The 12,334-nt window shown below is 43.6% G+C and overlaps 1 protein-coding gene across 1 annotated transcript in view; it reads right to left on the reverse strand.

Moving 5' to 3' along the window:
- WDPCP (WD repeat containing planar cell polarity effector) overlaps window positions 1-12,334 on the reverse strand; it is a 107,781-nt gene that overhangs the window by 16,044 nt on the left and 79,403 nt on the right. Inside the window, exon 14 of the mRNA XM_059828600.1 lies at window positions 281-416. Coding sequence (XP_059684583.1) covers window positions 281-416 — 136 coding nt within the window. The remainder of the gene's footprint in view (window positions 1-280; window positions 417-12,334) is intronic.

The following is a 12,334-nucleotide window of genomic DNA, read 5'->3' on the forward strand; positions in this document are numbered from 1 at the left end:
GGTTGCTTTGTGTCCATGCCATGTTCTTCTGGCTTCCAAGTTTTTCTTAGTTCCTGCTTAGTGTCTTAATGTTTTATTGTGTTTACAGTCATGATGCAGATGACAACTGAGGTTGTCAGGAAAGTTCAGAATATCAAACATACATTTCAAAAGTACTTTAGTTAACTGTTTCCCCCCTCCCTTCCATTTTCTCTTATGGAAATACAGGATTTTCCTTGGCCTTACAGAACATTTTTGATAGACACACAAGTTGCCCGTGTCCCTTTCCTGTGCTGCTCACCTGCGGGAGCAGCTCTGCACTGGTGGTCTGATGGCTGGACCGGGAGCCGGGGGGTCACATTCTCCTCCGTGCTCTGAAGATCGGCCAACGAAAGCTTTGCGAGATGGGTCTTCTTCGTCTGACTGCCCCAGAAGTTCTGTTAAGATGAATCAAGATACGGTATCAGGCTTACTTAATTTAAAAGTACCAACGAAGTTGCCAACTGTTTGCCTTAGATGTCAATAAGGACAAGGGTGTCCTCTCTTGTAATGGATCAAATTGAATGGAAAACCATATGCTTACACAGCTTTCACCCTTGACTTTCCCCCTTGAAAAGGAGGCCAAGTAGCTAGCGACCAGCAACAATAACATGTCCAAGAGTCTTTGGAAGGAGGGAGCGAGTGTGTGTTGGCTTTAGTTAGCAAGGAGGAAATGCCTTCTCTAAATGGTCAAGTACAGAAGGTCTAGCTGGCTGCCAAAGGCTGCTGCGTGTGACTATTTCACTGTTGTCATACGGATCAAAGTCGTATCAATTGGACTGTTCCCTGACAAGGGTATGTGTAACTCCTTCCTTTAAAAATAAAGACTTTCCTTAGCTTTGTTTCAAAATATTTTCGTTCACAATCAAGACCTGACATCTTCAAGTAGGTGAAGGAGGGGCCTCCAATTCCCAACGGCTATTCTGAGCCCTTTGGGGAAGAAAATTGTTTTAAAATACCCAAACCACTTAAAAATATAGAGAAGGAATTGCATATTCTAGGTGTGAGACTTAAAATAAATAAAGAAAAAATTTAATCAAACCCCAGGCTAGCAGAGTTTGGATTAAGGAAAAAAATCCTGTTACAGATAAAGACTTTAAAAGATTTTTCTCAAAATCGTAAGACCCTTTTGCGTTTTTTCTTTTTTAATCCTGTTTTTCTCCCCTTGTTCTCTGCCTTCCCGCATCCTGTATAAGCTAATCTGCACGATACCCATGGCAACACCATGGGCAGTGCGAAGAATATAATGCTCTTGCGAGCACTGGCATACTGCTAGTTTACATTTTGGCCGGAGACCCAGAATGCTCACCGGCTTAGGAGGGCAAATCTACTTCTAAGCATTTCTGAATCTCTGAGTCCTAAAAAGCTAACGCCGTAAGATTGCCACGGACTCTTTCTACTCTTCATGCTACCTAAATATTATTAGCATCTGCGGTGCGAGAGAGGGTGAAGTGTGGCGACCAATTTGGCTTTCTCAGGTAACTGATATTCTCCGCCCGTGCTGCCGTTTCCCACACGTGGAGCAACGTGGGGAATCGCTGAAAACAACCAACTCGGTCAGGGGCAACACACCTCCAAGCATACACACCACGTTACAACAAATAAAGGAGCTAAACTGGCCCTGGTGCAATTTCTCCTCTACCTTGAATAAAAAATCCGAAGAGAAAAAAAGGAGGGGAGAGAAAAGGTGTACGAGCAACGCTCTACGCCTGGGAAACTCAAGGGCAAGTAAAGTAGATGTCTCTGGAGATCTCTTCTTGGAGCCTGTTGCAGAGTGAGCAGCCAAGAGCAGGAGGGGAGCAACGCGGAGAACTTAAAAAGGCGCAGGAGAAACTGCTTTTGATATGCCTGAAGAACTCTGGGAAATGGCTTAAACAAAATTCCTGTTGATGTGTGTGTAGGCAAAATCCACCGCAGCTCTCGTGAGACAAACTTTGACAGCCTCCGCTTGGGAAACACAGCTCTCACTGCCATGCTTCCACCTGTGAACCGAGCCTTTGGTCCTGAAGAGCCTCCCTCTTCACTTGGTCTTAGCTTTTAAGGAGGGAAATGTTAAACCTTTTAGTTTTCTAAATGTCAAAGCTAAAACGTACAGTGTCAATCAAGCTGGTGTAAGTAATCTTTTTTTTTCTCTTTTTCCTTTTTCCACCTACTCAGTAATGTCTAAGGCCTACATAACTTACCCCCTTAAAGTTACACAATTGCACCGATATACGATGTCCATGGCTTCTCCTTAGACATCACTCCAGAGGCTGACCTAACTCCAAGGAGCAGTGGCTTTTCAGAACATAAAACCCTGAGAGATGCCGAGAGAGGAGTGGGTATGGAGAAAGGAAAAAAAAAAATAGGATTGGGTCAGCTTTGCCTTGATCTCTTTCCGTCATACTGTTAATTTGCATTTTCTGGTACCTGCTGAGAACCAGGTCTGAATAAATCACAGCCCTCTCACATCAACCACTTCAGTGTAACTCACGCACGTGCTCTGGGTGGGAACAGTTTTGTCACTTGGAGTGGGCTACAATTTGGATGTATCCAGTCCTTGTGTGGCATATTTCTAATATATGAACGCTATGAGTAATTATAACCATGGCCACTGACTTTGATATTTTGCGCTGTGGATGCAGCACAGCTACACCTTGTTAAATAACGCTACTGGATCCATAGGAACCTCATGGAAAACAGAGCCGTCTGTCATATGCAAGCACAGTTGGAGGCAAAATTGGGGGATGAGGGGAGTTGTTACCCACGGGAGCGCAAATAGATTTCTTTGCGCTTTCATATCTAAATTAAATATCTGAAACTGACCTCAAGTTACGAGGATTGAACCTATTCTAGTCCGGGTATGCAGCTGCAGTGTTGCAGTAGAACGTTAGATAGGATCAGATGCCAGGAGTGGTTCAAAGCCACAAAACCATCAGATATGAGCTCTAGAGTAAAGAAATAAACATTTTTGTTGTGGGACATTGGACTGTGTTCCCTGTGAGAAGTGCTGCAGCAGGAAAAACAAATGCGCAAGGAACACTGTTTAAACAACACAGCCCTTCCCAAACCAGAGGCAACACATCCCACATTTAATTAAAAAGGGAAGGATTTTGGCAACAACGCCATAGAGCTGGGAGAGGGTGGTGGTCCTCACATCTAGGTGAGGGCTCTGGCTGGGGTTTGGTGCTCGATAAAGACTTGACTTTGTGCTAGCATTGGAGGTCTCACAAGTTGCACCTGAGATTTCGTGTTCAGGTAATCTGGGATCTTCCTTTGGCTTATTGCAAAATAAACTCTTGCTGGTTTTAATTCTAACCTAGTATTTGCTTATCATGTTAGGATCTGGGGCTTTGCATCTGAATTTGAATTTTAAAAACTTGAGAGTTGGTATCGCGGCTAACATTGTTGTTTCATCATTGAAGTCATTTATCAGATGCAATAATATGAATTATATTGTGCTAAAAATCTTTATCTACAAAATCCCATTTGTCATGATCAATATTAGGATAACGTTGTACACACGTAACCACACAACGCACATTCTGCATTTCCAAAATTTGCTCATAGCTGCTCTTGCTACATCTAGAGCCTGTCTGAAATATAGCCAAATACATTTTTTTACAAGTCCACCAGAAGTTTTCCTACGCTTTAATGAGCAGGATGCTCTCTGAACGCCGTATGCAGGTGATGAGATCTCACGCCTTCCCTGCTCATATATGTGTCATTATTTAACTGTATCTATTCTCTTTTGGATCTGTGTCTGCAAATCAGAAGCTGTTTCCATCCTCCAGTATCCTCCACCGGACTTTCAGGGATAAAAATGCATTTTAAAATGTGCAATCCCATGGCAAAATGAAAATCTTCTCTTAATATTGTTTGCAAAATTGACAGCTCTACTTAACAGAAGCCATTAAATTATTTACAAAGTAGCAGCTGCTCTTGTAAAAATATAGGCATTTTTGGGCATGAAAAATAAACTAGTTGATAAGCGAGAGATAAGCCATTTGACGACTTCTTTGTGTGCCCGGCATGGTACGCAGAGCCAATTCTGTACAATCTGATGTTTACAGAGCAATCGTAATGTACGACCTCCTTAGGCACAGGGACACAAGAAGCCTTTAAAACGCTGAAGCAAGCATTTAATCAGAACTCTTCATGCTGATCTTTGAAAAATTCAATAAGTTCAAAAAATGTAACTCCTGCTAAAGATAAAATATCAGGTTTTTGCTTCAGGAGTTGCAAATATATCCCAATGAACTCCCAGTGAACCACACAGACTTCAGACATACTGCTCTTTTTTGAAAAAAAGAAGTAAATAGTAGAGTTTTTCTGAAAGAGACAAATGAAGGGTCTGAAGAAAGGCAAACGGTTAAGCAAAGTGAGTGCTGTAGAACAGTATAGTTTAGTAACAACCCAAACAATCACACTTTTTTTTTTAGGCATTTAAACAAATTCGGTTTTTTACCTGAATAGCTATTTCCCTGTGAATAAGTTCATATCTCCTTTTATTACGCATTACCTTCTTTTCTTTTTAATTTTTTATTTTGACCTGCTGAAATCAAGCTCTCATACTTTTGTGAGTTTTGGGGGGTTTTTTGATTTGGTTTTTTTTTTAAGGCAAATAACTGCTGCAGGTGGCATGAGATTGAGCATGATCTCATGCAGTATCAAGTCGCTCCACCTAAACTCTACCCCAGGTTTTCTCAAACTACATGAAGGTATTTCTAAAGCCACTGGGTAAAATTCTTTTGGTATCAAAATTAGTGGGAACTTCCATTGCTGACTTGAGCGTGGTCAGCTCTTTTTTCTGGCTACAATTGTTTTCCTAAAACCGCCTTTCTGAATAAACAGATTCTAATAAAATTGTTTAGTTTTAACAAATTCCTGCAGAGAAACCACACAGCTTTTTTTGTGCATGTGGAAAAATGTAACTTTAAACTTATCTGCTTCTTTTGGTCGAGTTTTCCACGGCTTCCTATTTTTAGAATATTTTTGTGTTGTTTTGTTAATTCCCGGTGCTGACATTTTTTCATCTGACAAATACAAATTGGCAAAATATTGTTTTTATACTACTTTTAAAACTCATTGAGTGGAGCTGTTACTGCTGAGAGAGCTGGAAAAGGTACATTAAATCAGAATCTCTCCCGTCTGTGTTGCAATTTAACAATTTGATGCCTGAGAAGATAAGGTACTTCAATCACTACTAAGTAGAAGCAACCCTTAAAGGTAGCGTAACATGTCATTATTTCACTAGTCGGATATTAGGCGTATTAGCAGCAGCAAAACTGTTTCAGGGGCTGTGCCAGGAAATTTAAGAATTAAAACCAAAGTTACATGATAAAACTAAAGAAGTAGTTAACATTTATAAACAACTCCTTTTTTTTTTTTTTTTTTTTGTAGTGTAGACAGTTATATTTCACTTAGCAGTCTTCTGCAGTTTGCAGTGAAACCTGGCTTTAAAACGTTCTGCAAATGGAAATGCCAAGTCTTTACTAGCTCCGGCTGAGATTTCAATCTCTGCTCCTCATTTGCTCCGCTAGCATCACACACAAAATTAAGTTAACCACTATACAGGCTGAATAGTTCTTTTTATATCTCCCTGGAGCCTAAGTAATCAGGTTCCTCAGGAACTACCCTAGCAGTGCCAATATTATTTAATTTAAAAAAAAAAAAGGTGTGTCTTACGGGGTGATCCAGGTGCGGTAGTACCAAGCTGTGATGGGTCGCCAGCTGAAAGAGAGTGAATAACCAAGAATTTCCTTCAATTCCAGGCCCTTTCACTTCAAAGGCTTGACTAGTGTCCCAGCAATAGAGATCTTGCACCTTGAGATTTTATCGGGTTTCCCAAACCATGTGAAGTTTGCCTCGTAATCTTGGCAGCGGGCAAGAGGCTCTCCTCTCGGCTGCCGATGCATGTTAACAAGACGGAGTGCCAGGACGTAAGATGAGCAACCCAAGGCTGCTATTGCTCAGTAATTACAGCAGGCACAGGAGGGAAGTGGTACTTTAGACCAGGTCTTTTTTTTTCTTTTTTTCATTTTAAGTGACTATCTAGAAATACCTGTTCTAAAGGCAAGTTGGGCAAAAGCTGCTGGTGAGCAGAGACGTTCCCATCGTTCAGGGTGAAGGTTGCAGCAGTGGAAATGTGGGTGCGTGCTCCAGAGCATCTCAGCGAAAGCATTCAGGGAAGACCTGATTATTCTTAAGTGATGCTCTAGAGACTCCACAGAGGCAAGCCCCAACACACAACGGGCAAAGCAGGCGCTCCCGAACTTGCGTGCTCCTTCAGCTGCTCTTCGTGACGCCCATGTATGAGGCACACCCTCTGCTTGGCACTTCCAGCCCAAGGACCCAGCGTCTCCGCTCCCGGCTTCCACCCTCCAGGCATCCAGAGCAGGGAGATGTGCTGGCCAGACGGGAGGCAGGTAGGCTCAGGGGAGAAGAAAACCATTTCAGGGGGTTAATTGAAAGAGAAATACATCTGCAAACACGAGATGCAGAATGGAAGCCTGCAAATAAATGCCAGCTGGAAGCTGGCCAAACTGATAAAGCAGAAAAGAAATTGAGGGTTAAATGTTTTGGATGCTGAAGGCTTGGAGTTCAAAGAGAAGCTCAAGGAAACTCCCAGCCACCAAGTCCATACAAAGAGGCTCTAGGCAAACACAAGACTTCTGCAGGACAGCTTTATCCCAGAGTTTCCAAAAGGGAATGGTTCGGGTGAATGGTTGACGCGTGTCTTTTAGCACCTGGGAGCTCTTGTTCAAGGGAAGACGATGCCCACGGGTGAGCTATGGCTGAGAGGCAGAAGGAGTTGCTTTCCACAGGGAAATGGATGAGAAGGGCATCTGCCCATGTTGGGTTGGAAGAACAATGTGTAGCTGTGGATGTATTTTCATTGCTTGGTAGCAAGAGGCAGAAGGGAGCTGCTCCTCCAGGCCAGGAGGTGAAGGAAACCAGGGCAAGGCTGGAGGTCACTCTGCCTTCCCTGGAGCATCAGCTCCCGTCCACGTCAGGAGGCGGGTACTGTACCTGATGGCAACCCAGTTTTCACCAGGTATACAAGGACTGAGGGATTGCAACAAGAAACTCCTGCCTAAATCCCAGGGAGAAAACACCATTAGAAGGATGCTTCCTTTTCCAAAGAAAAATCTCTGTTTCGGGTCTGCACAGGCTACTCTTTTCTATGCAGTGGCTTGGGGGTAGGAAAGCCACCTTTTTCCACTGGACCAGAAAGCTGTACTCAAAACAGAGGTTGGGACAACTGGTGATGTGTCTCTCTGATATAACCCTCTCCAGGCCAGTCCCTTCTGGTGGTTTTGTGACAAGGACCCCGCGTTTCCAGCACCGACCCTCCCCTAGAAGCTATACAATGAGACCACCTTAGTCTTCAGACAGCCTTTTTTTTAATCAGCTGAGGTCAGAGTCCTTTACAAACGAGGTCTGCATCGTTATCCCACGCTACAGTGGGGTACGAGAGCGGCACGAGGACAGCAAGGCACGGCTGCGCAACGCTAAGGCTCTTACTGCAGGAATTACATTTACGGGGGGAAAGTCTTAGTCGTAGTATCAACACTTTTTGAGCAGGTGCATAACTACGCCATAGCGCTGGAGCAAGGCTAGAGTTCAAGAGCTAGCTAATTGTGTCTCTCTCAAAAAGGAATTGCCTCAGACCAGTTAATTTGTCAAGATAACGAATTGCAGCAATTCCCCTCATTTGGAGCGGGGCCACTAACACTGATCTGAACTGTATTTAAACTCTTGATGACAGAGACTGAAAAAGATACTGCAATACTGGAGGTACAGGTTCCTAAAGCAAAACTGCATGCACAGCCGGAGCCGAGAGGCAGCAAGGGCATGCGAGTACACATCCTGCATATCCCTTAGATATGAAGAAATTCCCTGGGGCACTGACTCTGGTGCCTGGGCAGGCAGAGTTCATCTTGAATCTTTGGGAGTGATTGAGATCCAAAAAGTAGAATATAGTACCCATCAAGTCGATTTCTGCAATATGAGATAACACGAGCAGAATTTTTACCGCCCCCCCCCCCCCTTCCAAAAAAAAGAAACAGACCCCAAAATTACTGATTTGAAGTTATTGAAGGTCTTCTGGTAGCCGCAAGAAAAAAACCCTCTGTGGGCCTGATGCTGTCATTCCCATGGCACCGTATTCTCCCAAGCCCCAGGTCGCTACCACATTTTTTTTCCTTGCAGCAGTAGACATGAACAAATTTGGAAGAGAGGAACAGCAGAAGAAAGCTTCAGTAAAAACGCAGGCTTAGCCCAATGACTGTCCTCTCTTTCTGCTGAAAGTGAAGTAGACGGCACCAGGTAAAATGAAATGACCTACGTTCTTGTGCCAGACCTCCTCTTCCGGCTGCCAGGCGTTCCTTCCCCCACAAGAGGAACGTGGGACCAGAACAAATCCTGTACATTGACTCTGGGGAACTGAAAAGAATCAGGGATGAACGTCCCTGAAGGGTGCTCCAGACATGCTTAAGTTGGGGAGCGGGACCAACTTTCCCTGGGATTCACTGGGGTGCTCCTCCAAAGAACGCAGGACAAAGCCTCTGCTGCTACTGGCATCTCCTACGAGTGGAGTGAGACACATTGAAGTCTCTTCCATTTGTGTTCCAGCAGTGCTTTCCGGTGTTAGAAAAAGCAGGAATGTTTTCAGGAATGATTTCGTGCTGTTAGGTTAAGCAGCAATAACGTCAGGTAAAGACAGAGAAGTCTGTAAGACCTTTGCCAAAGACAACCTGCCCCTCACTTTGCATCAGCACACTCTCGCCGGGAGAAGGATGCACTGAAAACAAAACTGGTTGTTGATGACTGTGTGACTACATCAGTGGCTTAAAAAGCATCAACACAAGAAATTAGCCAGACAGCTCGTTTCAGAATATTCCCGCTGAATGGTCTACTTAGGAATGAAATTTCTTTCTTTCTCATGTTATTCAGAATAATCATTCCCTACCTGTAAGTCCACTTAATTTAGAAAAGCAAAGTGGCTTTTATTTTGGAGTAAGTGCATCCACAGGCAAAGTTCTTTCAAAATTGCTAATCTGGTCATTGCCACATGTAAACAAGCCCTTATAAATTGATGGGGATGGTAAAGAGCTCGTGAAGGTATGGCCCAGGACTTCTTACTCAATTTGCAAGCACTTACTTAGACCTATCTTCCTCAGGGCTAATATAGCGATCAACAGAGCCTACAGAGAGTCAGGTTCAATTTAAACAAGATAGTCATATGGCTGAAAAAGAAATGGGCTTTGGAAAACTGTCTCCTCCTGTTCTCCCCTCAAGTGCCAAGTCTATCTTGCTTGAGTTGGTCCTCACTTTTAAATACCACAGTCAAGCGGTAATCTAGGGTTTAGTAGATCTCAGAAGTGTTGATTGCCCCTAAGGTTGAGTCTACGGCTTAGACCCAACTGGTAGGGGCTGGAGATGAAGCGCGCGCAGCCTCTTCTAGGACAAGCGAGCGACTGATAAAGGGTAACTTTACGTTGCTTGCAGCTAGTTTCTTGGCTTTGGCTGAAGTAGATTGGCTGTGCGCAGATTGCAAAGAGAGGCTTAAATGTTAAGGTAGAAAATTATAGAAAGAACAGATCTTTGCAGGATGGGTTATGTCATCTTGTGCAATACGTAGGGTGCTTATCTGTTTTTCTTCCCAAGCTTTTTTCACTGCTGGAGTGCTCCTGGGAAAGAAAGGGCCGTCTCAGACTGGAAATCTGGGCTGAGGTTGCTCTGACTGTGTTTGTGGTGGCTTAGTGCATGTGTCCACACAGCGTGGCAGCAGCAAGAGCTATGTGGGAGATGCAAAGTGACCTAGATCAGCACCCCTAATTCCTGCAGCTGTGCTAGTTGCTCCGTCCTGTGCAAGTGTGATGTGAACCAAATACCGGTCACGTTAGAGACTGACCTTGTTTTCTTGGAGAAACCTGTGTAAAAAAGGATATAACAACACTCTCGACACTTACCTCACAGGATGTTGTGAAGCTTAATTAAATGTGCGCAAAAGCATTTTGAGATCCTTAGATGAAAGATGTTTTTATAAATGCAAATTATAATAATTACGGCTAGTAACCACCATCAACTACCGAAACAATTAATTCAGGTTGCCACAGGCCATCACAACGACGTGTGCAAAGAGGCATCAGCCATTTAATGACACAGATGTTGCGTGAGAACTCAAAGCCTTAAAAATGCTGTAAACAAAGAGGAAAAAACTAGGCACTCGGGGCTTGCCCCCGCCGGGTGCAGTTGGTGGAAGTTTCCTCTATCGCTTCCATCACCCCCATGTTTGCATTGCGGTGCGTCCCCACGGAGAAGAGCCCACCTTAAAGATTGCATCAGTGGGCTCATTTTAAGTCCCGATGTTTTTTATACGTAACGTTGCAAGGAAGCTGAAAATGACTGCAAAGAGCTTGGCTCACAAAAATCGGGAAATACGTAAATATAACTCTGTTTTTTGTTAAATGCTCCCTCTCACCCCCCCAGCCCAGCCCGCTTACAGCATCACAGAGTAGACTTTGGCTACAGGGTATTATCCAGCTGACTTTCCAAGGGCGAAAACAAAAGCGAAGCGATCAAGATGTGTCTGGCCAAATACTTAAAGGCCCAGTGCACACATTTAGCTGACAACTGACTGAAATCTGAACCATTTTGCCCAGCCTTTCTTGTTGCTTCAAAACCTATTTGGGCTTAAATAGCTAAAACCTACAGGTGTTTAAATGCTCTCCCTTGTCAGCAGAACAGCCTCGTCAGACATGGTCTGAGGATGCGGTCAGACTGGAAGAGATATCCAAAGACCCCACAGGTGAATCCCAAAGAGCAGGCTAGCCCACCTGTGCCCCTCGGGCTTACTTCATTGCTCACCTTTAAAGGCTAAAATTCAGAAGAGTAGTAGTTACTAAGCATCCAACTTACCAAAGCAATTAGGCTAAATGCACGGCAGCTAGAAATTTCAGCAATGCACTGAATTTAATTCGAGAATTCATGGTCATAAGACTGAAACCTTTAACATTTAACCTAGCAGCAAATTAAATCAGCTTTCTGAGCAAGTGAAAAATTCTATGCTGTTGAAGTTTGAAAGTGTGAAGCACACACTTATTAAAAAGAGGGTTTTTTCTTTTTCTTTTAATGAAGAAAATCTTGGGACCAGTTAGTTGCCTAATCCAAATAATGGGGAAACGGGAATACTATATGTAAATAAAGCCCAAATTACAAAGCCGTATTGCTTTCTGGTCCCTGCCAGACTAATGTGCTGTGGGTTTCAAGGAAAAAAAATGTTACCCATGCTGGAAAGTGGTATAGACTAAATTTACTCCGTTATCAATGAGCTGAATACCTGCAGAGTTTAACAGGAGCTAGCTTTCCATGTACCAAAATGGAAAATGCTTATAGGTTTTTTCAGTCCCTTTAAAAATACTGACTTTCTGTATTACTTTTTGTGCTGTAAGACTTAGGATACTAAGTTGGGAATTTCTTGGATAAGTTTTCATAAAATGAGGGCCAAGTTTTTATGGGGTCTGTGTGTGTGCGTGTATCTGCATAGAAAATTAGCAACACCGGTGCCATGCATAGAAAACATGCCACACAGTAGGTACCGACATGTGATTTCAAACCTACAAATTATACAGCTTTATTGTGATGTGTATAGATGCAAGTTGTGTCTTTTTGCACACACATGCACGTAAATATATACACATAATATTCATACTGTTGCTAAGCTCTCTTATTGACACTTAGACGGTGCTCTGTTCAATGTCTCTTGGCTAAATCCTACTATATGAGATAAAACTTGAACGCGTTTTCTAAATGCACCTCAAGGCACCAGGACATAAAAGAAGTTGGGGTATTAGAGCACGTCGTCTTTTAACCATCTCCGGAGCACCCTGACTGACACTTCACAATTTACAAGAAAGGTGTGGCTAATGAAGCCACTGAAGCAGAGATAAGGGCAGGTCCTCCCTGATGATAGGCATTTACGGCCCATCACTCACCCGCTCCAGCGCTTTGCTGCACAGACTTGCTGATAACCACCAGCACATTCTGTGGTTGGGGTGCCCAAAGGCCTTGAAAAGGCGATGTGACCGTACCAGCATGTGAAAACCCCGACCGATGGGTTGACATTTTCCTTCCCACCCCTTCCCATTAGAAGAGACTAATTTAGAGGGAAAACGTAAAGCTTTGGGAAGGGGACGCACTACGCTTCGTATGCCCTTTCAAAGGGGAAAGACAACCTTGTAGAAACAGCGGGTTTTTCATTCCCAGGCTGTTCCTTCCACTCCCTGGGAAGATCTTCATCTGACCAGTACCCCTCAACCACAGAGTGGCA

This window comes from Gavia stellata, chromosome 23 (assembly GCF_030936135.1).
Source record: "Gavia stellata isolate bGavSte3 chromosome 23, bGavSte3.hap2, whole genome shotgun sequence".
Classification (NCBI taxonomy): Eukaryota; Metazoa; Chordata; class Aves; order Gaviiformes; family Gaviidae; genus Gavia; species Gavia stellata.